Source organism: Dermacentor silvarum, chromosome 4 (genome assembly GCF_013339745.2).
Source record: "Dermacentor silvarum isolate Dsil-2018 chromosome 4, BIME_Dsil_1.4, whole genome shotgun sequence".
NCBI lineage: Eukaryota > Metazoa > Arthropoda > Arachnida > Ixodida > Ixodidae > Dermacentor > Dermacentor silvarum.
This window is the reverse complement of record NC_051157.2, coordinates 44,167,350-44,195,256: the sequence shown is the minus strand read 5'-3', so window position 1 is coordinate 44,195,256 and position 27,907 is coordinate 44,167,350. Positions and strand designations below refer to the sequence as shown.

The 27,907-nt window shown below is 47.1% G+C and overlaps 1 protein-coding gene across 1 annotated transcript; it reads right to left on the bottom strand.

The window, feature by feature from the left end:
• Positions 1-27,907, bottom strand: LOC119449913 (D-beta-hydroxybutyrate dehydrogenase, mitochondrial). Its single transcript, XM_037713200.2, has 6 exons — positions 27,557-27,907; positions 18,318-18,546; positions 13,229-13,441; positions 11,808-11,990; positions 2,253-2,385; positions 1-1,597 (listed from the first exon to the last, which is right to left on the bottom strand). The coding sequence occupies exons 1-6, from the start codon at positions 27,596-27,598 to the stop codon at positions 1,225-1,227; spliced, it is 1,173 nt and encodes a 390-aa protein (XP_037569128.1). The 5' UTR covers positions 27,599-27,907; the 3' UTR covers positions 1-1,224.

The window sequence follows — 27,907 nt, the reverse complement described above, 5'->3', positions numbered from 1 at the left end:
TTTTTCTTGTTCACTCGATAAATACAGAGCACATATAAAGAAACGCGTTTTACACAACAAACAAGCGTGTACTTAGCAAAAATTTACCAAGGTCAGATTTGCTTTCGTATCCCAGTGCTTCAAGCGTTTTTAAATAGAAGAAACCACATCTAATGATTCACTGTTCAGTACGGATTTCTTGTCTGATTCGCTTCGTAAAGCTGGAACCAGCTCTAATCAAAGCACCTAAGCGCCCGCATCAACAGTGCACACCGTTTACGATGCACATGAATTAGGTTTCCTTTCTTTGGCATTGAACAGGCTAATGAATGTTAAGTTGATAGGGCAGTTCGGCGGATGTTCGCTGTACGCTGAGTTTTGTCGAGCAATATTACTTCAATATACTGTGACACTCGAATATGTGTTCGTATGCCAATCTGAGATCATGGCACGCTAGCAATACCGGGTTATGTTAAGCGCGTAAACCGTTTTTCGTAGATAATCTTCCGCGTTATCACGAGCCTGATTGATGTGAACCTTTCATTGTGAAACGTAGAGGCAACAAGTGGGGTGCATTTCGATTCAAGAAAACGCAAATAACCAATTAGTATACAATAAGGCCGTGATCCATATTTTTCTTCGACTCGTATATTTTACGGCGGGAAATCATTTCTCTGTGGTAGGGTATCTAAGAATTTCAGGACGCTTTGCCGGTGGCTTCAGTGCCGCGCACGACCACGACGAAAAACCATACATGTAATAGGGGTGCTTCTGATCTATTATTGACACTCACTCAGAATTGTGCCACAAAGAAATCTAGGTCACATTTACGTATTAATTATGAAGCCCTTTCTTAGCTAACCCTCCTTTAATATGAGTGTAACCTCGACCGATTTCTTTCTTTTCGGGACGCCATGACGCAATTTCTCCGTGATAAGAGCGCGATTTTCAAGCGGCGTGAAGCGTCCGAATGTACCGCCGCCTGACAACGTCACGGTGAAAAATCACGCACACAACGGTGTCACATGCGAAGCGCGGTACGCGCTGTTATTTATCTGAGACCTCAATCTCACGACGTAGCGGGTCGACTTATCCGTCCCGTTTATGACGAGACGCCTAGCGGCGGAGATCAGCAACTACGGAATGTATACTATGAGCCGCGAAACAAAATTATCTATAGGATGGATGGTGGAGGAAAGGGGTGGGATATCGTGCTAGCGAGAGCGTATATACACCGGAGGAGGCCTAGGCGACCTTGTCTTCCTGCCTGCGGACCCTCTGTAGCACGCCTCGGGCATCGGGCGCGTAGCGCGATTTCCAGGTCATGGCGACCGCGGCGTCGGAGAACATGCTCGGAAGGTTGAAGAGCAACAGCGCCAGTAGCCAGCCGGCGGTGCCGTCGCAGCGATAGTAGCGCCGCGGCCGCGCCCTGGTGAGCGCGTGCGCCATGGCGTCCACCACCTCGGACAGCTCGCAGCGAGAGACCCTGGACAGGAAGCGAACCATGGCCCGACAGCGGTCACGAGCGTAGTCTTCGCCGTACGCGGTGCGCACGTGGTCCGGGACGGCGGCGAACCGCTTCAGCAGGTCCTGTTCCACGCGCGGGTTGATTTCGGTCCTGCGAAGGCGAGGGCGACCGAATATGGAGAACCATTGTGGTGCAGCTGCTCTGAGCGCTATTAAAAGCGTCAACGTTTTTATTAGGGCGAAAGCCTTAGATTGCTCATGGGTCGAAAATTTGACCGTCCGGCAAATTCAATGGCACCGCAATTGATGGGACAAAAATTGATGGTGCCACCACCAAAGGTCGTGGGTTCGAGTGCCTTAACTCTACCTTAAGATAGAGTTAATTAAGGCATTCGAACCCATGACCACTGGTGGGAGTCGAACCTTCGACCTTTGGTGGGAGAAAGCAAGTAATAGGAAGTAACAAACGCATTCGAATGGTTCATGGAGCCACCATGGCACATGGTGCCACCACGATGCCACCAACAAAGGTCGTGGGTTCGAGTGCCCTAATTAAATCTACCTTAATTAAGATAGAGTTAATTAAGGGATCCCTAACCCACGACCTTTGGTGGGGGAAAACAAGTAATGGGAAGCAACAACGCATCCGAATGAGAATGTCAAGTAATTTAGCGAATGTCTCGTGAGCGCCCAGGCTTTCGCCTTCATCCTCTTTGGCGTATGCTAAAGCGACTGTCAACTTTTTATGACGCCAGCGCTGCCGGACTCGGAATTACGTCCATGTGTGGGCCGCGGCATGCACTCACACGTAGTAGGTGGGCTCGATAGTGGACACGCCGACGCCCCACTGGGCAAGCTCCCGCCTGAGGCCGTCGGCGAGTGCGATCACTGCGGCTTTGGTCATGGCGTACGGCACGATCCACACGGGAGCCACGCGACCTGCGCACGCGAGAGAAAGAACACGAGATGAACGCTTCACAGTTCAAGTGAATATCACTGCTGTAGGTAGTCGACCGGATATCACCGGCACAAATATCGCGGTGGAAAGGTAACCGTACTCTTTCACGTGATGATAACAGCACAGAATTGGGAAAATGAAATCAAATAAAGTAGGGCGCCGTTTCCACCTACTTGCGTGTTTAAAGGTCACCTCGTTTCAGTCAAATTATGCTTAAAGAGGCTCTAAACATACGTGGTCATGCACAGCGGTGCTGCTTCCCTACATTCCACCCTCTTTGGAGAGCATTCTGTTCGCGAAAACTCTCCACTTGTGAGACCGAATAGAAAAATCTCATTTCTCTTAAATGGGACTAAACACCCTCGACACTTACGACGATCAAGCGCAATGCGTAGGGCACACACTCAGTTCAGTTACACATGGCATACCTTACACCGGTGAAACAAGTTCGGTTACACACTTCGGGAGAAACTCGGAGGCAGACCGGGCACAAAACCCTTCCTCACAAGGTGCACAAAGGGAAAGCAATTATAGTGCAATAAAAAGCAAGAACAGGTAACAAGCTATTTTAATTAGATAGCATATTATAAGTGGACTTTACCCACTTTTGAGGTATCCGTTTTACGAAAAATGTGGGCCGATCCCGAAGGCCGTGTAGTCTAACGCAGCGTCTTAAGCGCTAGCTGTCACTAGGGAGGAATGCGATAAATGGGAATGTGTCATACGTTTCAAAGGCTGACTTTGGCACTAGCGAAGCATGCGTGGGATCGTGGCCTAATGGTTAGCTCATTCGACTACTGCGCAGGAAGACAGAGGTTCGAACCCACCATGGGTCGCAAATTTCTTTACATTATGAGGCAGCCTTCAACGCCCCCCCCCCCCCCCCCCTACCCTTTTGGAGGTATATCCTCCTAAGACCCCCTGTACAATAAATAATATATTCATTCTTGGTATGAAGTACGGTGCATGTGTAACTGCAGTAAGGAAGTGGTTTGCTCACACTCTTGTCATCCGCTTTCGAGAAATTTGGCACTAAATTGATCTAGACCTCTGTGTCGTCCCAGACGGTCAAAAGCAACCTTGAGAAGTGTTTAGAAATCAGAGATTGTCTGAAAATGTCGGACGCGGCAGCAACATGGCAATGCACTACCGGTAATTCAATCTTTCTGTCTGCGTTTAAGCAATTAAATGCAGTTTTTACCATAGCAAACGTGAGGCGATGATGGAGATAGTTCACAGTTGACAAGAACTTCATTGAAAGGTCTTGAGGAAAAATATTAGGGGGAGCCGAAGAGACCCCAATCAAGTTGGTGGCTCCGCCCATGACGAAACCGGGAGGTGGTGGCTCTCGGCGACGTCGCGGGCCCTCTGGACGTCCTGTCGTTGATGCGTGAAGTCCGCGCTTTGCAGTAGGCTGTCCCACTTGGACTTGTCGTGAAGATCAGAGCCCGCGTTGAACGGGCACAGGCAGAGCATATGATCGAAAGAGCAGTACTAGTGCCCACATTTGGAGTACGATTGCGGGAAGTCGGAATCTGATTGAGCGCTCTGGGGCTGAGGAAGAGCCTAAGCGTGACAGACTGAGCCCTGTTTAATTTTGGGTTAGGGGGAGGGAATTTCCTCCTGCTCAGTCTGTAGTGGGGTGTAATCTCGTTAAAGGTGGTAAGAGGGTCTTCAGGGGAGCAATCCTGTGAGAGAGCTGGACCGTTAGCCCGCGCGCGGTTCGTGAATTCACGCGCTAGGCAGTGGGCCTGCTCGTTGGGGTTTCAACCCGCTTGATTAACTACTCCGTCAACGTGGGCCGGGAACCAGGCGATGTGGTGACCTCCTGTCTCGTTGTCCGCAGTACTTTGGAGAGATTTCTTTACTAGGCTAGCCGTGTGCTTCGATACTAGGGCTACGAGAAGGCCCTGACCGCCGTGCGCGAGTCGGAAAAAACAGTCGTTGGGCCTTTGGCAGCGTTAAGGGCCAAGGCTATCGCGATTTCCTCCGCCTCGTTTGCGTGCTTAGTGCAAACGGATGCAGCGCTAATCAGCGTTCCGCGCGTGTCTACGACCGAGATTGCAAACCTGTTCTCGCTGCCGTATTTGGCCGCGTCAACGAAGAGTGCATTTGCCCCGTATGGATTAACTCTTTGAAGGATGGCTTTAGCCCGTGCGATTCTTCGGCCCTCGTTGTATACCGGATGAATGTTTCTCGGTACGCAATCGACCGTTATACCTTCCTTGGCTTCTTTGGACAGGGGTTATCTGTCGAGCGGCGGTTGTGTGGGTGATATACCTGCTTCGTTAAGGATTTTGTTACCCGGCTTAGTTATCGAAAGCCTGGAGATCCTGTAATCTGGAATTCGTCGATGGTGTTGTAAAGACCGAGCTCCAATAGTTTCTCCGTACTAGCGCATTGTGGGATGCCGAGTAGTCTTTGATACCAGACCTAATGAGCGTGTCGAGTTTGTTCCTTTCGGCTTTGCTCCATTTGAGGAAAGGCGCCGTGTAGTTAACTTGAAGGATAAAGAAGGCCTGAAAGACCCTGAGTAGGTTGTCCTACTCCAGTCCCCCCTTTCTACTTGTAACTCTGGCAATTAGCCTGAGTATATTGTGCGCCTGTGCACCGAGCTTGTTTAGAGCTTTTGCATCACATCCTTTGGCAGTTGATTAAAAGGCCCTAAAATTTTGATGGAGTTCACCCTCGGAATGGGGTGTCCTTCTCTGGTCGTAATTTCGACTGGCAGTGTTTCCAGAGGCTCAAGGTTCCTGACGCCTTGCCTAGCCTGCCTGTAGAGTAAGAGTTCGGATTTGCTCGGCGAGAGCTTTAGCCCTGTGTCTGTAAGGAACATCACCGTCACCTCCTATGACCCGCTGTAAGGATTGCTCTAGTTCCCCTAGAGATCCCCCCGGAGACCAGATTGTAATGTCGCCGGCATAAATTGCGTGGTCCACTTTTGGGAGTTGAGCTAGCCTGTTAGAAAGTTTATGCATGGCGATGTTAAAGAGTAACGGGGATAGGACCGAGCTCTGAGGAGTTCCGCAGTTGCCCAGTTCGTAAGGACCGCCCGAAATCGTACCTAGTCGAAGTCGTACCCTTCCTTTTCGACAGGAAAGAAAAAGTGAAGTTAAAGAATCTCTGCCCTAGATTGAGGGAGGAAATCTCCTTCAGGATGTGCTCGTGCGCCACCTTGTCGAAACCTTTGGCGAGGTCGAGTGCAAGGATGCCTTTAACGTTTCGCGACGCGTTGTCGAATATGGATCTTTTTAGGAGGAGCATTGTGTCCTGTGTTGAAAGTCCTCTTCTAAATCCGATTAAATTGTGTCTAAAGAGTTCGGTGTTCTCTATGTGTTCTGTGATTCGATTATGTATAGCATGTTCGGCCACTTTGCAAATGCATGATGTTAGAGAGATATAGGACGCAGGTTATCCATATGCGGGGGTTTCCCCGGTTTGGGGATAAGCACCACCTTGGCGGTGCGCCATTCCGGCGGGACCTGCCCCGAACTCCATACTTCGTTTATCTTTGCCGTTATGATTTCTGAGAATGGAGAGCGGGTTCTGAGAATGGAGCCGCTTCGTGCATCTGGCGCGGCCGCCGAGCTGTCGCTTAATTGTGTCGGTTACGTCGGTCATTCGCCGTCTGTCCGGTGTCACGCAGGTTACGTGACCAGGAGACGATGAAAAAGCGCCGGGGGAGGGCAGGTCACGTGACCAGCAGAGGAGGAAAGGCACACTGGGGGAAGAGGCGCCCAATGAGAGGCCGCGCTGGGCGCGAGGAGGAGAGGCGATAAGAGGCCTTTCTGTGCGGCACGCGCTTTCGTATAACGCGCAACGCGCAGAGCTGCTGCCGACGCCGTCCGGGTTTCCCTGCGTTCGCGCCGAACGCGCGCGGTGTGCCTGACTGCAGCCGATGCCTTTGGCGGTGGCTCGGCAGGTTTCGACCAGAGAACGGACACTCGTCGAGTAGTGTTGGAAGTCGCTGCCTCTTCTCGCTTCGCAACGTTTCAATATAACTTCCTGTTGTAGATCTGTGTTTACTTGTGTTTACGCAATTGCATCACGTGCTACACATGCACATGTAACACTCGTGACACTCGGTGTAACTAACACAGCTTTCGCTGTTCGACCATCTTCACGGAGTGGATGGGGCGGTGATTCTCTTTTTTTTTCCCGTACGTGGAGACGCAGGTGTTGGTATCTAACCGTGGTATATAAATTTTTAAAAATGCATTTTGAATTCATAACGTAACAGTTGACAAGAAGAACCACCTTAAAGAGCGATTATGTCCTGTAGTCGTGTTCGGGTGTTAGGTAGAGATGTAAATTTCATTAAATTTTGAGGGGCGTGAAAAAAGTTTTCATGTTTTTTTTTCAAAAAAATACGAAAAATTGAAACAAAATGACGATTGCGCACAGAGCTGTGAAAAACCCAACGTTCATTTCCTTAACATTGAAAGAAATATAATTGTTACATTATTACCGTAAAAAAGGCCCAGCAGAGCTTCCGGGTTCGAAATCTAGGCACGATTTCACTCCAAGGCATTGATGTCACATCAAAGCGTCAAGACCGACATTTTTATCAATCTGCATGTGTCCCCTTCATTCCCACTTGACGCGTCAATGCTTCGCTGTGCAGCGTACGAAACCTTCCGGACATTGAGCTAGTTCGAGTGCACGCGACCCCCTGCGAGCCTGTTGCGTACCTTGGTGCGAACATTTCCAAACTCGGACCAGTTTCTTTCACATGCCGCAGAAGGGGGAATCTGCAGTACGCGACAGGCAAGGGTCCTCAAGGGCTCAAGGGTTCTCAAGGAGTTTAGGAGTCTGCTTCGCAGACTCCGTTCGCAGACTCCCAAACTCCTTTTGACGAAATTTACTTGCAGGTTCTGTATTCTGCGACGTTACCCTTTTTTTTTTCTTCTCAATTATATCCTGGTTCGAAAAAAAAAACGTTTTTTTTTTCGAAAATTTCAATGTCTTTTTCAACCGCTCACATCTCTAGTTTCAGGAGGATATAACAGAAAACTCGAGGTGTGTTTAGCATAAGCGATCGCGTCACAGTGTGCCCTGAAATCGCAAAAGAGATACGAGGCGTAGAGACGTCACTGGTAAATGAGAGTGCGCAAGGTCATCAGCGACGCAGGCGCGCCCAGCTGTCAATACATCGCAATCTAAGTATGCGATAGCATACTTGGAGTTTGCGGTGCCCATTTCTGGCGTAGTTTTTCTTCCGCAATCTCTCCTTCCTGGCATCCGTAAACGCACGGCTTCTTTCACGGAAATAAGTATTCCCCGAGTTTAATCGTGCAGGCTCATATATACGCATTTTTTTCGCACAAAACGAAATTAAATCGTTGTAACACCAGGACACCTTAAAAAGGCATATCTAATCGCGAGCTTCGCGGCTTCTTAGTGCGCAGAAAATTCATAGCTCACAAGCCTGTCCCGAGAAATAGGCCCACATAAAGCAAAGCGTGCGGAAACAGAGCATTATAAAGAGAAAGGCACTCACGCGAGGCGCTTTTTCCGCAGCTGCTCACATAGAGGGTCGTTTTTCTCTTTCCGCCAAGCGTGACCGTGCGAACGGAGTGATTGCGGGGACGGCTTCGTGGCCTTGAAGCAACCACAACCAGCAATGGGGACACGTACCAGCGTCCTCGATATATGTTTCAGCTAGAATAAGTCCTTTTCTGTTGCTCCCTTATAAACTGCGCTTGACCATTTCTTCGTCTACATATTGAAATAAAATGGTCGTGCACACGTTGCACCAGTGTACAAGTATTAATCCGACTTGAGTTATTCTTTCGGCTCGGAGCTCATTCACTGCGGCAGCAGATAGGTTCTCGTATAGCGGACAACAGAAACATTCTCGAGAACAACTTACTTGTGGTGCATGCAACGAGATCCTTGTTCGGTGAACAGTATTGCCTGTTGGGGCCTCCAAAAAAGATGCACAGACGTCCCTACCCCCTCGGAATCTCTGTGGCGCCCCAACATTTTCGAACAGAAAACGACCAAGCGCGAAAGCTGCATGCGCGATAGCACAGGGGTTAGAGAGTCCAGTTTCTCCCTACACCTTGCAAAAAGAAAAATGTTTTACCTGTCATGAACCTTCGCCCGCCTTGTGGGCTTTCGCACAACTGATTCTCCGTGGATAGAGTCGCCTAGAATAACGTACACTCTACCCATGGAGAAAGTAAACTAGGAGGGAGAGCATCACGTCGCGCAGTCAGCGTTGGCAAGCGCCAATTCTTCTTGAAGCCATTCCCTTCGCTTTTTCCCTCACAGTATCGGCCCAGCACTGTGACCTCTGAGACTCGGCGTATTGGCCGATAATGTTTGGTTCAAGGTAGTTTCTAATCGATGCGCACTTGTTCGGCTGCCCTGCTGTAGTTCTGCCTGCAGGGCGGGAGCACTAAAGCCTACCGCGCGCTCTGACGTGGCAAGTGTTGGGACGATTCGTTTGGCTTCAATCATGTTGGGCAATGCTCCCTCCTAGTTATTTCCTTCCTCCGCGTGATTTTAGGCACTCAGTGTTCCCTGTACTTTGAGTTGTGGATGAATTCGGCCTCGCTCTGCCGTCTGCTAGCCTCGTGGTTAGCTCAGACGGTAGAGCGACCGCCTACGAAAGTCTTTGTTTCCGGGTTTGAAACCCGAACCAGGGCAAAACGTTCTGCAAGCTTCTACGAGAAATCGGTTCGAGTTTCCTTTGTAGTTTCGTGCTACGTACGGGATGATAACATTTTTTTCCCCTTTCATGAATGCTTCTCCACCTTGCGGGCTTCGCAGAACTTATTTTCCAATAAAAAGTATAACATTCATATTTTTAGCAACAAAAAATCACAAATAAAACCTAATCAGCTTCCTGCATCAATATAATGTAGTGACAAATACGGGCGCCAGCAGAAGACGAAGAAGAAGACGTTTGTTTTTCGTGCTCGCGCTCGCCCCGTTTGGCCGTTGCCTGTTTCTCCGCAGTCATATAAACGACGAGCGCATTTACCTTTAAAATCGTACTATCATTTGGTGGAGGTGCGGGTTCCCTTTTCACCCTGGAACTCCGCACATGGACTCTACCCCCAGCCTCGGCAATGGCTTCAGAACTTACATTTTTGCCCAAATAGAAAAAAAGGAAGGAAGGAAAGGAGTACTTTAGGCGGCACTTTATGATTGGCCGTTCTTAGAACTAGAAGGCATGACAACGCATATACTCCACAATGGCGGCGCCAATCAATCTTGACAAAACGACTTGATAGCCAAGCCCGCCGCTGACGTTCATTGAATTTCTGTAAACGCTCCTTTTTTGTGCATCACTATCAGACGGTCTTTCTCTCTGCAAGTGACCCCGTACACATTATTTGAGACACATCCCAAAAGCATCTCACGACAACCGAGTTCCTGAAAATGCGTTCGTTAGAGCTAGGTTTTCCACAGGGAGATGTTTGGGGTGAGAAGTCGAATTTCCATATTCCCTTCACTATGTAAGGGACAGCCTGCCTGTTTTAATTATGCATGGACATTGATGCCTTCAGGTAGCCTATGGGGGTTTATTGACCTGTTGCCTTCACCCAAAAATATCACGTACTCGTGACGCCTGTGGCAGAAAGGATGTTCCACATCCACCGCCAAGGTTGTGAGTGGTGGCGATGGCTAACACTCCCATGGTTAGTTGTAATAGTAAAAACATAAATACCCCAGAAAGTGGATGGGAAAACGGCGCCGCGGTAGCTCAATTGGTAAGAGCATCGCATGCGTAATGCGAAGACGTGGGATCGTTCTCCACCTGCGACAAGTTTTTTTATCCACTTTCATATCCATTAATTTATCATTTTCTTTATTTCAATTAGTAAGTACACGTAATTTCTCCTATGTTGTCCTTGGTGTCTATGTTTGTTGGCTTCTTGTGATTTGCAGAACTAAGACCTTTACCATGACGGAGGTAAGCGTTGTTATAAATGAATTGTAGTAAATTAATAAAATCATGTCAGAAGGCATCGAATCAGGACGCTCTCGATTCTGAAACCGGTGCCCGAGCGATTGCATTCATTATGAAAAATTTCACCCGGCAATAAATGCTACCAGATCAGTGCAACTTGTACCACGATGAGAGGACGTAATCGCCAACTCCAAAAAGTTCAGCAGGTTTGAGCAGTGACGTCACCGGCGTAGCCCGACGACCCATTCTTTTCAATGAGGGACTCGGACAAAGTTTAGCGCGATCATCTTTTATCAGGAAAGTTAGTGTTGATTTCAGCTCATTCGCTACGGTCTATGTTGTGAACAGCGTGAAGTACAAGAAAGCAGACGACGCATCTACTGATGTTCTCCGCTCCTTAGTCATTGTCTTGCAAGCTATTGTTATTGTTGTAGTAGTCTCAACATGTTGCTTGCTCGCTTGTTTCCTATATTATAGCGCGCACCCACTACGGGGGATTGGCCAAGAAGCTGGTGGTTGAACGGGTGGGAGGAGAGAAACCTTGACAGAAAATGTCTGTCAGGGTGCAGTTAAAATTGTGCAATGAATTAAAATAGACACTAATTTTAGAGACATTTATATTTTCCTTAGAGGAAAACGTGTGCTTTATGAAAGGATATCAAATTGGAAGGAAATAATTTTAATCATTTTAAAATTATAATTGATGTATTATTTATTATTTAAGACAATAAATTAACCAGGTATTCTCTTTGTGTTACAAAGGAACTCGCAGACGGCCTTGCATGCGTTCCTGTGCTTAAAACCCAATGTAACTGCCCAGAAGGAGAGAATATTTTCAGTATTTACAGCAATGCCCAACTTTTGGAAAGGAATTTCGAAGTACTTCTTTCCTCTGAATTATAAATCAAGGGCAGGTTAATAAAAAAATGTCGCAGTTTCGCCCGAAAGGCGAAGCATCGATTGCGATAGCAAATTAGTAGAGAGCTATTCGGGGTAGGGATTGTAGTTTTGTCAGTCACATAAACTTGGACACATTGGCTTACTAACTAAATTAACAATCGTGGTGTCAGCAAGCACAAGCAAACATGAATAGATCACACTGAATGACCACAGCCAACGACTCAAAACGCTGGCAGCAAGCGCAGGTTCACGCGGTCTATCGCTTCAACGGAAACTGAGCCGCGAATGCACAGCGCATAGAAAGGTCAGAGCCGTGTGTAGAGATAAGAGACGGTGCGGACGACCGGCATCCCCGGGCAAAGCGCGAAAGGTGAAGTTGTTGGCAGAGGAGAAGCTGCCATGCGCAGCGCGCGCAGCGTGCATGCTGCACTCTGATTATAATCACAGCGTCCACCAGCGGGCACTGTTGGTATACAATGTGGGTAGTCCGCGATTGCCGACTAACACAAAGGTATTGCTTCCAACACTTTCATTGCAGGCTACGGAAATTAACTACGACTTTCTTCTTTGTGCACTGACCTGCGTAGCTGGCGACGAAAACGAGCCTGCCTCTGGAGCGGCGCAGCAGAGGCAGGAAGGCCCGCGTGACTCGCACCGTGCCGTGCACGTTGACGTCGAACATCCAGCTGACCTCCCTCTGGGTCGTCCACTCGAACTCGGTGAAGATGTTCACGCCGGCGTTGCACACCACGCCCCACAGTTCTGCGCGACAAAATGTCGAGGTGCGCAACAGCCCACGAATGAATGTTCCTCTTTGTACATTCCTGAAATGACGTACCACAGCATATGATTCAAATCGTTAGGTATGTGCGAACAAGGCAAATTCAAATGTGATCAATTGCGAAACTACTCCGAATGGGTTGTTACGTTTCCAGGTTCCACCTACATTTGTAACAGTGCCTTAATTCAGACTTCAAAACGTACTCTTAATTTGGACTACTCCATGCTTAGAATCCCGTCAGAGCAATTGCACCTCGTACTTGCATGTAATTACGCGTAGCATACGTTCTGACCACTTATTTCCTGGCCGCGTTTCAATTTATGCTGATGGTGCACATACAACACGAGTATGAAGGAACGAAAAAAAGAAAGAAGCTAAATCTTCATTAGCACGTTAAACGTTTGTCGGCATCAGCATGTTGAAGGTTCACTGGAAACATCATTTTGCATGCATGTTGCTATGACAGCAACGTTTTCTAGCAATAAAAAGAGAAATACCATCATTCCTGCAGTCATATTCGTTGTGTAACTGCGGTGACACATATACATACGGGAAAATATAGCTTACCAAGTCCTACCGTGCTAACATCCAAAGCAGAAGGCACATTTGAATCACTGTTGGCGGCTGTTTTGGTAAACCTGTGCGACAACCATTAGTAATCATCATATGTTGCTTCTAAAGCAAAAACCTTAAGGTTTCAAAGTTTCAGTGGTTTGTCATCGAAATTTAAACAAAGCCAACCTAAATATTACGCCGTTACACTTTATTCTTACTTCACAAAAAGTAATAAGCATTGCTTTAGCCTTTGCTCTAGAGAATCAGTAATGCAAAAACAGTACAGATGTTCATCTAGAATTCTTTCCAGGCTTGCTCATATCGGCTAAATGCAGTTCAACGTGAACTTCACCTCAGATTACACCTCAGAGTCCCCTGACCGCGGAGTGCTTGCCCACGCAGCTTTCCAGCCGTTGATAACAGTATACCGGAACCACTCTCGTAGTAGGATAAAGGACTCGTGAGGATAAGGCAATATGAAAGTCTGCAAGTGAGGTATGTTACTTTAATGCCAATGTAATGAACAGTGCTTCCATTAGAGCTCACCCTCATTTGCATATTTCAGGATAACACTTCGGCAGGTATATTTCCGGCCACATTTCAGCGCTACAGGCGTATAGCCACTATATCGAAACCTCCCCGCCTCGTCGACGAAGGAACTCACGGTGCTGTCCCGCCAGTTCCCGCTCGACTAGGATCACTGCTTCGGCAACCTGCTTGTCGTCGGTGACGTCCAGCGGTACCACCCGCAGGCCGGACCTGCTGGCTTCTTCCAGTTCCGAGCGGCTCTGCTCCGGGAAGAGGCAGCCGGCGAACACCTTGTAGCCTTCGCTGTCCAACCGTTTCGCGAGCAGCTGGCCGAAGCCGCGGTCACAGCCTGTAGTGCAGCGTGGAATAGATAAAGACGCATGCGGCCCCTGATGAATCGGCGTTGTCATCACACCGACTCCCATGATGATCCGTCGTGCCTAACGTCCCGGAGCAACACAGGGTCCATGAGAAACGATCTAGCGGAAGATTATGGATTGATTTGAGCGCCTGAGATTTTTTCGATGAGCACAGAATTTTGCTTGGTACGCGGGCGTTCCTGCGTTCCGTCGCCATCGGAAAGCGACCTCTGCGGCGGGAATTCGAACCCAAGACCTCGTGTTAAGCAGCAGTACACCATAAATATATCCACAGAGTATGCGCGCCGGAAAAGAAGCATTTCTCATGAGAACTCGCGCCCTCGCCGTTACTGTTGAAAACAATGACGCTTGGATTCATCGGACTGACAGGCATCTTTTCTTCGGCACTCAATGCGTCTCGTGAAGTGTTACTAACTTTTACAGGTCACATGGTAAGGAATTTCTTATCTCGTCTCTCTGTGTACTCCACCATTCGTTATGCAAAGCCTCAGAACAGGGGTATTTGAGGTGTTTAAATAAATAAATAGAGCAGGCGAATACCAGGACACAATAAACAATGCACCACTTTGACTTAATCGGGTGTGTTTTGTTTTGGACCAGTCAGATCGCGTGCACAGAGTTTTGTCGGGTTCGTTCTCTCGTGAAGCCAGCACGTGCCTCGCGCGAGTGGTCTCTCCGCCCATGCATGCGAGATGCTGATTAGTCAGTCAAGCGGCTCTGTAAAAGAATTCACTGACACATAAGTACCGCTGATCTGAAAGGACGAGAGGGGAGAAAAATTACCGGAAGCGTATAGAGTATCGCTTAGATAACTGCGATGTAGATTTTTCGTGTCTCATTTGGCACCGGCAATTTCCGGTCGTACTGGGTCACGGAGGAAAGCCCTACATCTATTATGTCAACCATACGAAGAAGCCTATAGCGTTTTTGTCACATTCTGTGCTGAGTTTTATGACAGAAAATAAATGATCCAACTGCATGCATACCTTACAGGAATCAAAATATTCATTTCAGACGTTTCCCGCATATAAACTGAAGCGTTCACTATATTTATACCAGCGTATATTGTGGTTTTCTTTTGCTGACGCTAATTACGAAGTCCAAACAACTGGCGACATTCAACGACCTAAATGGTGGCTAATGAAGCGCATCAACGCATTCGCTCGGCTCGCGTTGTCCGGATAACAGAGGAAGACAAAGGATGCGAAAACAATATCAACGCAGTTGTTGCCACTTCCTGGACGGGGCTTCAGCCCGCAATAGCGATTCTGCGGCAAATTGTGCGACGCAGGGGCCTCGTGCATCGACATTCTTGTTTTTAAAACTATGTAGGCAATCAGTATAAACCGAGTACTAGAACGGGCGAAGTTGTCGCTGAGCACGTTTTTCGAGACAAAGGAACTATCTTTTTTTGGCGGATGACGTCGTGGTTGAGACTAGGGCGTTAGTATCGCCTTCGCGTGACGTAGGGCTCAACCAGCCAATCAGCGCGCGCCTGATGGCAGAGGCGATAACATGGCCGAAAGTGATCGTCCCAGAACACGTCCCTATAGCTTAGACGCGAAGTGCAGGTCCTATCTTTCACGTCATTGTGTGCGAGCGGACGAGTTATTTCCAGCGGATTAGAGAGTGCATTAAGAATTCCATAAGCGCATAAGCGCATTCGAGGTCGGCAGAAAACCAATGGGGTGATGAAGTTAGGAAATTTGCAGGCGCAAGTTGGAATACGCTAGTGCAAGACAGGGTAATTGGAGATTGCAGGCAGAGGCCTTCATCCTGCAGTGCAGATAAATATAGGATGATGATGATGATGATGCACTGGCCGTCAGCCGTAGGATAACCCATTTACAGTGTCCCAGTATACATTGTGTTTCAGCGAACTCTTTCAACAATTTTAAAGATTGCCTGTAGCAGATAGCACAATTCTAGTTCATGAGCTTGTCTACTCGAAGATGCGGACATTACTTGCAAAAAAAATCGTAATCGACTAATTAACAAAAATTCACTAATCACGTTTTAACGAATTACGTTATGGCCATATTGCAATTTACAAATTCTAGCCGCGGAGTTCGCAAGGCGGATCCACTTGGAAAGAATTCTCAGGATGACACCAGTTTCGAGATATTAATTCCCGAACTTTGAGGTAAAAATGCACTGTCCTACCACTTATTTTCTTCAGAAAACGTCGTTTATGCATTGAAGCACAAAAGTAACTCGAACGCCAATGCATTCCTCCGCAAAGTTCGGTAATCAATATCTCGAAACTGGTGTCATCCTGAGAATTCGTTCAAAGTGGACCCGCCTTGCGAACTCCACAACTAGAATTAGTAAATTGCAATATGGGCCATAAGGTAATTAGTTTAAAACTTATTTGTGGATTTCTTGTTAATTAGTCGATTATGCATTTCATGTTTTTTTTGTCAAGTAATGTCCGCCTATTCGAGTAGACCAGCTCACAGACTAGAATTGTGCTATCTGCCACAGGCAACCTTTAAAAAATTTTGAAAGTGTTCGCTGAAACACCCGGTATAACAAGCGTAAAACGTCGATAAGACGTAACCTCTCATTTTCATTTTTATATCTTTACTTTTTGCTTTATATTTTTCTGCAAAGTGGTATGCCTGGTAGAGCCTGGTTCTGAACAAGCTTTCCGAGAATTAGTGGCGGCTGTATGTAATGGAGCTTAACGTAAAGGCTAAATAAATGGTTGCGTAAGAGTTATCAGAAGTTGTGGGACAAAAAAAAATAACTGCAGGAGATGTTTTGTTGCCGCAAATACATGTAAAAGGGCTCTTTCCAAGAAAAAAAAAGTGACCGATGATTACGATACTCCCTAATGCGACATTTTAGCGCAGCTGTATACGTGTTTTCATTTCGCGATATGTTGAGGCAAAGAATTTGAGACCGAAATCACCGCACCGACTGGCAGTGGCGAAGTTCCGTCAGCGCCTTCGCAGAGGGTGGAGCAGTATGGGAACGCTGGGATGATGAGCCGCATCGGAGCCAGCTGTGCAAGAAGACGACGAACGCGCGAGCAGTGGCACGAGCGCGTTCGTGCGGTTACGCCGAGGGACGCCGACGCTCAACCCAGGAACGGGCGCCTAAGAGCTGCAGCTCTGAAACAGCACTGGCTGTAGCGTAAAAGATAAAAATGCTACAAGACTATACTGCCAAAAATACTACTTGACAGAGTAGAAGCAAACAAGTTCTCACGTATTTATAGCCATCTGGCGCGAACCTTAATAAAAAAACTTGCATTATCCATTTTATTTCTACATTCCTTCAAAAAATTGTTATTGCAGATAAATTGCGATACTGCAGGAGACGACCAGCCGAATGTGCCATGAATATTAGAAGGAAGAGCTACTTATGGCATATTAAGGTGGCAGATTCTAATTAATAATATCATGCACGAGCAGTCGCTGCTGAACCGATTCAGCGTTCACTAATTATCATATTGCTCACAACTGGCTCGGTTTTGTATTGAATACTATGACAATATTAAGCGAAGGAAAACAGAAGCGCAATAGAAGCAGGGACGAGATGAATACACATGACTGAACTAATTCGCCCAAGAAAATGCTTTACGAAGCGATGCTTTGTTTGCGAACATTCCCGGACACATATGGAGCACATGTGAGAGCACAAGTTTCCTTTAAGCCGAAAACGCTGGAATTAAATGATAAAAAATTATAGCATTTGATTAACAGCCTTCACGAAAGCTTAACTTCATATAGATTCCAAGACGTGCGTTGGGTCTGCATACTTGTTTGATGGCGATAAAGCTTTCCTTGGTCGAACACGACGACCTATATGCTGGATCACGTAAACGTAGGATCAAATAAAAAGAAATCATGCAGATTCAACACGCATCTTGGAATCTGTGTGAAGCAAAGCTTTCGTGAAGCGGTTACTCGAATGCTGTATAACTTTGCCCTGCCCTTTCATTACTGCGTCTTTGGCACAAAGGAAACTTGCGCATGCGCATGCACTCCCGTACACCCGTGCTATGCACTGCGACACACGCGGCGATCATCTCAAAGAACTAGTTGGCGTTGGCGAGATATAAATATAGGTTATTAAGACTTTATTTATTATGGAGGAGCCGCATGATAGACAGGCACCTCGCTCGACAAGGTCTGTTTCTCGAGAAGAGGTCGCTCAATTGCCTAGTGTGGCTGGAACCTTCGATACCCGTTCCCGAGTGCATTTGACATCTGGACACTTGCTTCTGTTTGTTTGCCCGTTTTTTTTGTTTGTTTTTTTTTTAACTTTCATTGGACTGTGTAGCATGTGCGCGTTTGTTTTTCGTGCACGCGTGTCTACACACACGTGCACACGTCATTTTCATGCAATAAAGAAGAAAAGAAGTGTAATCGTGGTCTAATGGTTAGAGCATCGGGCTGGTGTACTGGCAGACCGAGGTTCGATCCCACCTTCGCGCACGTAATTTATTGTTATTATTTTTTGAAGTGTGAGCTATTGGCCAAAACAGCAGCAGCACTCAGTAGCCAAGGTCAGGATAGTACAGGAGGGTTTGCAAAGCAAGCTTGGCTAAAAAAAAACTATAGCACGGGTAACGCTTCACGAGACGCCAGAGCATATCAGGTGGTATAACCATACGCTCAGGCGAAATTACGAGTGCACTACGGTATGCCCGTACGTCACAGCAGCCATACGCATCCCAGTATTAAACATTCCATATCGCAATAGACCAAACCAATAAGCGTCCCATCAGCATACATCAACATGTCCACCGGGAAGATACCGCTTGATATTTCCATCTCCCGATGGTTTCTACGCTTGTTTTCTCTTTCTCGCTCTCGTAAGGGTGCCCAGGCTCACCTGTGACTAGCACGGCCTTGCCCCTAGGGCTGAGCTTGGCGTTGGGCAGCAGGAGGGTGGTGAGCGCCCAGCCGAGGAGCAGCGTGAGCGCCAGCAGCGTCAGGAGGGCGCCCAGCCACCACAGCGCGTACGACCAGCCGTGTTCGTGGGCCCCGGGAAGCCATCGCCACAGCGCCACCAGGCAGGCAGCCGCGAACAGGTGCACGGCGGCGTCACGACGGACCTGCAGCTGAAAGTTTAAAGAGCCGCCGCGTTAAAGGGACGCCAAAGAGAATACAACAGGAGGAGGATTACGTTGCAGTGTCGATAGCGACGACTCGGTATACACAGCGATGTACCCCCTCAAGTTATGTCTCTGCCGGCTAAAGCCCACATCAGTGGCACTTTTACAACTGAGGCTCTCTTTAGTTCTCGCTGCCATCAACATGTTTCCACGGGTACCCGCTGTTGGCCGAGTTGATGAAACATTGCATGCACACACACACGCGCACACGAGACGGTCGTTCGTTCGAGCGCTTGTCGCTTTTCCGCGCTCAGATCCTTTCTCATATTGTCGTGATGCTTTGACTTTTCATCTCCCAGTAAACAATAAAACACTTAAAGGACATGTAATTCGGATTTCTGAGCATTTAATGTGAAAATTGAGACGCAAAAAGGGGACGAATGCGCTCGTGGTGCCGTGTGTATTTCTTGTGTCCTCGTTTTTTTCGCTGCAGTTTACAAACGTCTAAAAGACGAATAAGAAGCAGTGCTGGCTTCTTTATGTGTCCCGTTTTCGGGCTGTTTTTCATAATGATGGCTCGCCAAACAAAGTTTCCGTTTCCACGTGAGGTTCTGTCGGATATACGTTTTAGCTCCAGGAGGGTTCACCGTATTTCACATCCGAGTCACATAAATGAAAAGTGGGGCACCCTACAACAGCCGGTCGGTGCACGACCACGTTCGTATGGATCTCATCACTTTCGATGCTTCGCACTCAACTGCATAGTTGCTCAAAGCAAATACAGTGTCTGCGAGATACGTGTAGTCGCGCCAGCGGAGTCTTGAATATCTAGACCTCGTCATGTATTACGAAAAAAAAAAAAAAGACTCCGACTCCAGTTTAATTTCCGGAGCTACGCCCACGTCATGTATAGACGTGCACACATCCACAGTTACGCTATAGAAGTGCAGTTGAATTATGCGCGGCGTTCAGCTATCTGCGTACGCTTGCAACATGTACTGTAACAAGGTCCTTATATAGACTGCGCCCCCGCATTTTCGAGTCTTGGTGGGATTACTTTGAGAGCAGAATAATCCCCACAATTCTAGATGTGTCCTTTCATACGTCACATGTGCTGCTTGTTTGTCTTTGTTGTTCCACTGTCGCTATGCATGTATCGTATTAGTTCTGTATATGAAGCTAAAACCAGGTCAAATTTATCACAACAGATTTTTTGGCCTTTTCGTAACTTATCAGCAATTCATACAATAGTACAATAAAAGGATACTTGAAGTACTTCAAATTAGTTTTGTGGACATCCTCGAGGTGGAAAAAGTTCCATGAAGTTGGATAAATTGTCTTCCATCCGAGAGCTTCCCAAGTAGCCCCGTTCTACTCTGCAATGCAATAGCACTAGTGTCTCAAGAGGGTCCTTGAAGTCAAGGGCTGAGAGGGACGTGCTGTGAATACTTTTTGCACTGCTTCTGCAGCCATCAAGGCGAGGCTGCGCTACAGATATACTGGCCAGACGATTTGCATGGTGTTTACGTCTGCTAAAACTTTGAGGCTGTTTCCAAATCAAAAGGTGGCTCATGGCTCAGAAAGAATGCTGGATGAAGAGGGATGTGCTCACGATATACGCGATAAAAGGCCAAGAACATGGAGGACTGTAAGAATGTCGCCACACCTATCCCAGGGCGGAGGATCATTTCCAGTAAGGAGGTAAGAGTGTGCTCCATAGGTATATCCTATCCTTAACCTGCGAAGCAGCACTTCCTTGTGCGTTGCTGTTTTCTCGGAAATCCATTTCCCTATTCTTGGTTCGATCATATGTAACTTATTTGACACTTCATTATCCCACTACATTTGCTAATATTTCCGCAACTCGTGGCGCAAGAAAGGTTTTAGTTATGTGGGAGGGATAGCTATGTTTGTGTGTGTATATTCAAAAACTACTGACGCGGCACTTTCGTCTGCAGCTACATCGCCTTTTATGCCTCCATGGCCAGGTACCCAGCTTACTGTGATCACTTGGTTGTTCATGTAAGCTGAGCATAACAAGCTGTACAGTTGGTGAAAAACATAATTCTTGTGTTTTCGCAGACTCATTAGAGCTAACGACGCTTGATGAGTCTGAACACAATTGCTTTCGTAACGTTCATTAGCTTTATGTGTTTAACTGACGAGAGGATTGCGTATGCTTCCGCTGTAAAAATACTTGTATACGGATTTAGTGCATCATACATTGAAAAAGACGGTCCCGGGGCTGCGTAAGCAACACCAATAAGAGATTTGGAAGAGTCCGTGTAAAAGTCTGCGCATGAGTACTTCACCTGAAGTTCGAGGAAGTTCGAACGTGTACGAGTCTCAGGTGCGCGTTTGGAAATCTATATAAAGGAGACATCACGTTCGATAGTCTGACACGCCCAAGGCGGTGGAAGCCGACTGGGAGGCATTAGGACATTCTCTTGAAGTAATTTGCCTGTTTCTTCAGCAACGCTTCTAAACGCAGGGACGAAGGCGTCCTCACAGATGGGTGGTTTCCGTAAAGCCTGGCAGCGGATATGTCGCTTATAGTGGAATGGCATGGGTGTTATACATCTGCCTTTAACTTCAGGGAATAGAATAAACTTAAATACGTTCTTTGTAGATGCAGGGGACCATTCATCCCACTCAACATACAGGCTTTCTACAGGGCTAGTCCTGAAGGCCCCTGAAGCAAACCGGACACCCAGATGGTGAACGGGGTCTAACATCTTTAAAGCACTAGCTGTTGCAGAGTTATAAAATATGGCTCCGTAGTAAAGGTGTGACGGTAAAAGGTTTTTATATAAGCTAAGAAGGCATCTCATGTCGCTTCCCCATGATGTGCGTGACAAGAACTTCAGCAAATCGATAGCCTTCAGGCACTTCGTTTTCAGGTACTTCAGGTGCGGGACAAAAGTTACCTTGCAGTCTAAAATTATACCTAAAAATTTATGTTCATGGCCCACAGATAGTCGTTCACCGTTGAGATCGATCATGGGACCCGGTAGTATACCTCCTTTGTCCCAGAAGAAGACACGCGTGCTTTTTTGAGGATTTAGTTTGAATACATTCTCGTCCGCCCACTTAGTTTGTTTAGGCCAAGCTGTACCTGTCGATCGCAGATAGCAAGATTACAAGATTTGTAACCAATTGGCACATCATCCATATACACAGAATAAAACATTGTGCATGGTATGACAGTATGGAGAGAGTTCATTTTTACAACAAATAGAGTACAGCTCAGCACACCACCTTGTGGTACACCAGTTTCCTACGAAAATGAACGAGGTAGGACGTTACCAACGCGAACACGAAATGTGCGATTCGAGAGGTAACTTTGAATCACGTTCCGCAAGTTGCCTCGGGCGCCCATTCCAGCCAGATCACGAAGGATTCCAAAACGCTAAGTGGTGTCATACTTTCTCCATATCTAAAAATATCGATAAAAAACTGTTTGGGCACAAAGGCATCACGAATATGTTTCTCGATGCGAACAAAGGGACCTGTTGTGGATTAACCTTCCCTGAAACCGCACTGTAAGGGATCTAGTGTTTATATAGTTACTTTCATGAAAATGGATCAGGCGCCGGTTAGTCATGTCCTCAAAGAGTTTGCATAGTCAACTTGTTAGAGCTAGAGGCTGGCCGAAGTTGGGTCCCAGGCAGCCGGGATGTAGCCACCACAGAATATGGAGAATTTCAGGGCGTCATCATGTCGTAAGCTATTCTGTCTCTTCCTGGCGCCGACTTGTTACAATTCAGTGAGGCCTGAAACTCCGCTATGTTAAATGGACGGTTGTACGATTCATTATTTTTTTTTTCGATCCAGGGGCAATCGCTCTGCTTGTCGCTGGTATCGTAGAAATGTATCTATGTAATGGGCCGAACTGGAAAGGTACTCGAAGTAGGCACCTAGAAAATCAGCCTGGTCTTCAAGAATATTTCCCTGGGTGTTTACTAATGGAGGATTGGCTTGCCGGCCGTTTAATTTGTTAACTCCTTTCCAGGCTTTTCTTTCGTCTGTGTAAGAGCTTGATATGTGTTTTTTGCCAGCTTTCCCTTTTGGCACGGTGGCGTGTTCTTCTACCCTCTGTCTTTGTTTTCGTAAAGTTTATTAAATTTTCTGTGGTTGGAGAGTCACGAACGCATGCTCATGCGCTCGGGTACGTGGTGTCGCAACACACCAAACTCCTGCTGACGCAGACGCCCCTGCGGGGTGTGCACAAAAGTGAATTCTGTGTAACCCTAAAGGTGACTGTGTGTATCCTGCAAGAAAGTGGTCCGGCGTGCAGCTTCCTTTCAACGAAGATGTCACTGTGTTCCTCTCGTGACGGTTTTCACACAAGTACATTTGTGCTTCCTTTTGCTTGCGCTTTGGTGTCTTCGCTTCTTTGTTTTTGCCGAAAAAAGAGCTCTTACCGGATTTTTTTTTTCGCATCTAGCACTTCCGCGGGAGGGTGATCAGTCTTGTTGCAAGCTGGGGAGCCCACCAAGCGTATGATTTGTTCAGTGTTCACTCCATATGAACGAATGCAAAGTACAAGAGCAAAACAAGAAAAAAAGGAACAAGGACACGTTACCCTCTTACATAGTCAGAATGCGCAAACTTCGATGAAACGTCAGGAGTGTGATTGAACAACGACCCCAAGGTGGAGCCACGGGGCGAATCACGTCCTTTGAGCAAAACAAGCCGACGAGGATCCACAGTTGCACCTAACCCGCCTGCGGAGTTTCTATCCCTACGGGTAGGCAGTTGGCCAAGAAAGAAAAAAAAATGCTTTACCGGCTGCGACAGCTTATCCTCCCAACAGGAACATATAACAATAGACTGGAATGACAGGATAATTTTCAAACAAGGCCAACGCTTGCGTCTCTTTTCCTCCACCGAGACAACGAGCTGAACCGACGAGGTAGTGAGGATTGGACGTAGCCAGGGGGCCCTCTTGACGACGTTTTAGTTAAGCCAGTGGCCTTCTGATGTCGCATATCAGAGAAAGCATAGTCTGTCTTGATTGCACAATTCGCGCTACTCAGGTGCGACCCGTAAACTGAAACGACAGTTTCAGTTAACGTGTTGTTTTCAATGCGACACGTAAACATGAAACGCACGCAGACCTTGCGCCTCAGAGATGGCTGGCACTATGCAATGGAGAGCGTCGCTGTCTACTTCCTTGGCCATCTGCTCGCCAAAGAAAGAAAGAAAGAAAGAAAGATTCGTAGTTACATGTTCTTGCGTAACATGTAAACGGCTTGTTTTCATTTTCTCTTATTAAGCTGAAAACAAATCGTATGAAGAAAGAAAGAAAGAAACCAATCCAGAGGCTCACGCGATGCCTAAAGATATACGCGCCACCGCTGATGTGTCATGCTGTGTCCCTTGTCAGCGTTGTGACATTATTATACCGGTATAGACTGTTAATATCACGGATTACTTTCCAGGTCGGTCCTGATGATTCTTCCACCTGACGAACGGTGTACGCCAAAGAACACTTTTCTTTAAATAGCCGCTGCGAGTGCGTTAACGTCGCTCTCTGCCTTTTCCTTCGTACATGTTCATTTTTGTTTGCACAGGCTTTCGCAAAGGTCAGTCATGCAGGCCCGTTCTTGCCGAAACTGAACTTGCTTGTTGAAAGATGTTTCTTGTGCACACAGTGATGCAGGTTTGTATATCCTTCCACAGATCTATATATCATATTTCATGGTACAGCCTTTGCCCTGCACAAACCCACAAACGCATCAGCATCCGTATTGTAGCGGCTACACCTACTGAGAACGTTGATCTACAGCCAGGTCTATTTTTCTTTCTTTCACAGTATTGCCGGAAGTCGTTTTGCGGAGACCGCGAGACACGACAAAGGCGACCGATAAGAGAGCTTGCGTCATTAATGAAGGCGTACGCGAGAAGAGCAGGAAGAGGCGTAGTCGGAATGCCGCAGAAAATTAAGCGCGGCGGCAGTCCTTATTCTCCAAACTCTTCTGACGTACAACAAACATGCCGTCATGTGTCGGGGTCGTCGCTCGTACACGTGTAGCTGTGGACAACAGCGGCCCCTCTTTTGCCCAGAGATATTCACTTGTTCCGTGCTGTAATAATGACGCCCACGAAGCTCTTAGCCGCGGTCTCGTGCTCTTACGTTAAACACTAGCGCGCAGCTGCAGATTGCCTAAGTCACTGGCGAGTTTCATTTTTTTTTCTGGCGCTCTTTGTTTTAAATTATCCTCTTTACGATGACTTTGATTGCGGAACATGTAAACGGCTTGTTTTCATTTTCTCTTATTAAGCTGAAAACAAATCGTATGAAGTAGTAACAGACAATGAAGCCAGAGAAAAGGTAGGGGATGATAACTGTTTCGGTTAATTGAAATGTAGAAAGTCAGGTTAAAAGGAAAAGTGAACGAAAAGGTAACTTGCCGCAGGCGGGAGCCAAACCTGCATCCTCTGCATTGCGCGTGCCGTGCTGTACCAATTAAGCTATCGCACCGGCGATCCTCTCGCCCAATCTCTTGGGTGCATGTGTACAAGACTGGCCCTGGGAGTGTTAGCCAGCGTCGCTCATGGCCAAGTTCCGTCCACCGCCATGCGGGTACGGTCCACACCTGCTGCAAGTTATCTTTCCGTCGACTTTTCATTTCAATTTACCCGATTGTGTCTAGAACTCAAACAACAATTACCTTCCCCAAATCTTTCTCTGGATCCATTGTCTGCTACTTCGCGCCATTAAACACCACACATCATCATGTCTGTTACTTCGTATATAGTTAAGAAGGAGGCCGACAGATGGAGTAGCATACTGTAATATATAGAAGTTATACAAAGAGGAATAAAGTACCCCAGAAAGACTGGCTTACGTATGGATAGGTACACCTATCGAAACGTTGGCCAGCCTTCTAGGGGCACTTTATCCCTGTTTATGTAACTTGTATATCATGGTTCATACCATGGTTCATGGTATATCATGGTTCATAGCCTTCTGAGTCATCATGGTTGTGACTAACAAAAAAGATCGAGTTTTGCGGATCCCGTCATTCGTCTAGCGCATTGCTCGGTTGCAAGCACGTTCATTTTAATCGCTCCTTATCTGCTTTACGAGAACAGCTTGAGTTGCAGACTTGCAGAACAGAAGATTTCGACAAGTTAAGCTTCCTTTTCGCAACAAAACGGCACTTTCTGGATGTTCGCGTTACGCATTTAAAAAAGAAAAAGAAAACAATGCGCGCACACCAATGGGTTCTTAGTACTGTTAAATAAGTTAATAAAGTACGTGAGACAGAGCTCTCTTGTGGATGTTGTTGCTGCTGTGGAAGCAGTATTTGCAGTGTATTGCTAACGAACGAATATGCCTGGCAAAACCCTTGAATTTGCGTACCGGATTCGTTCTGAATTGCGCAATATTCTAATTAGGTGACCTGACACCATCACATATCAACTATTCAGAGACCGCGGCGTCCAACATCTGTCCACTAGCATTTTTATGGCTGCATAGAATTTGCATGATGACGCCGGGCAGCAGAAAATTAACCACGACATTCCCTGATGTGAGGTGATAGAGACCAACCAAGGCCCTGAGGCCAATATTTGAGTTCTAAATATAGACGCTTATGCAACCACCACCTGGCACCCACTGAGAAAGCGGTGCCCTGGATATTCTAATACGGTAAGCGCGCGTTATTGACCTAGTTAAACGTAAACACGGGCAGTTGCGGCACTCACGATGTATACTATCAGAGCATAGCATCGAGGTCATCTGGAGGCTCTTGTGTAATGTGCATTTGCTGCGCAACTGCTGAAGTCGTTTGGCGCGACGCGTGCTGATGCGATATCAGTGCACGTGGAACCTTTCGTGTCTATGCAGGACTAGATTAAAAAAAGAAAACTGTGGACGTGATTTCGGTTGGAAATATTCGCAGAGCTTTCTAGTAAGAGCAAGCTTAAAGTTTAGAGCGCCTAAATGTTAATTCAAGAGCGGGTTTTTTTTTTTTGTTTTTTTCTTTTTGCGTTTCACCCCCATCGAAATGCGGGCGCCGCAGCAGACAATCTGACACCACTTGCAGAAGTCCGGTGACAACAAAAATCAATGTTTCAAAATAATAATTAAAGAAATAACATTCGGTTACAAACTATAGAAAACGGATCACAATGGCCTTACTTAAATAAATGAAACTTGCTTGCAAAGCTCGAGCTTCGGCAAGCATATAGCATAATATTTGCGAAATTTGAATGAAAATTCCAGGTGTCAGAGAAAGAGCCATAGACAGAAAAAAGACCACTGGTCCATGCAGTTGAACACACCTCGGTAGCTTTTGAACTTGCGAAGCCACGGTAATTTTGAACGACGGTATATAGCGTTTTGATAAGTATAGCACTGATTGACTAGCACCTTGTCATTCACTTTTACGACTTTCTAAGCAAAATTCCAGGGCTGCGGTAAGCGATAGCTATACAATAGCGAACATTCCTACAAAAGTAAAACGGCAGCATGAACCGGGAGACACTGTGCTTTATTATTTAGACTTAACATCCTAAAGCTTTACTGTGAGTGTCACAGCTGTATTACGGACCATAAGAACTATGGCCACTTAGCGCAAATCGACATAAACACAAGAGGACGAAGAGACAGCGCTCACCTGGTCCCTTCCTCCCCTGATTTCGTGCTAAGTTCTTGTCGTCCGTAATACAAGTATGAACCGACTAGCACACCAACAAGTATGACTGTGTCATAGCTTTAGCGGTGAGGGTTAAAATTTGATGATCTGATGTTCTTTAAACTGGATTTATTCTAAACGCTCTCACATTGTGCATTTCACATACAAACGTAGCTGCGGCACTTATGGTTCAGCCCCCGACGTCCTACTCAGGGAGGCTTTAACGTGGGACTCGCTGTACCGCTTAGGAAGCAATGAAACAGCGCACAATCACCGAACCCCCTGTTGCAGCCATTGCGTCGTAAAACGAAGGAAGTATAAGGCAAACGATGTTAGTACACCGTGGTGCAGCGGTGCTGCAGACATACCAGGCCGCCGATGAATCTGTCCGTGGACAGGGAAGCGAACATGGGCGCAGCAGATTCGGCGTCCCCGGCGGCACCGCCGCATGGGAGGAGCTGCACGACTCTTGGCTGCAACGCGGGAGCACGGCTCGGTATACAGCGTATCCGTGTGAGTATAGTGCAGCAGGAGCAGGCTGCGGCGGGCGGCAATGTGGCGCAACGGAGCAACCCTGTTTCCTCAGCCACTTCGAGGTCAGGGCTGTCGTCTTCTCGCCGGCCGGCCGGCCGGCTCCTCCTTGCCGCTCCAGCGGCTGCGCTGTATGTACCACGGCAGCGGCGGCGTCATCGTCGCAGTCGTCGCCCCCTTGAGGATAC

Coding starts and splice junctions, on each gene's coding strand:
- LOC119449913 (XM_037713200.2), bottom strand. CDS start 27,598: ATGTTCGCTTCCCTGTCCACGGACAGATTCATCGGCGGCCTG. Junction 13,442..18,317: donor CAAGGCCGTGCTAGTCACAG/GTGAGCCTGGGC, acceptor GCTGCACTACAG/GCTGTGACCGCGGCTTCGGC. Junction 11,991..13,228: donor GGAACTGGCGGGACAGCACC/GTGAGTTCCTTC, acceptor TTTGTCGCGCAG/AACTGTGGGGCGTGGTGTGC.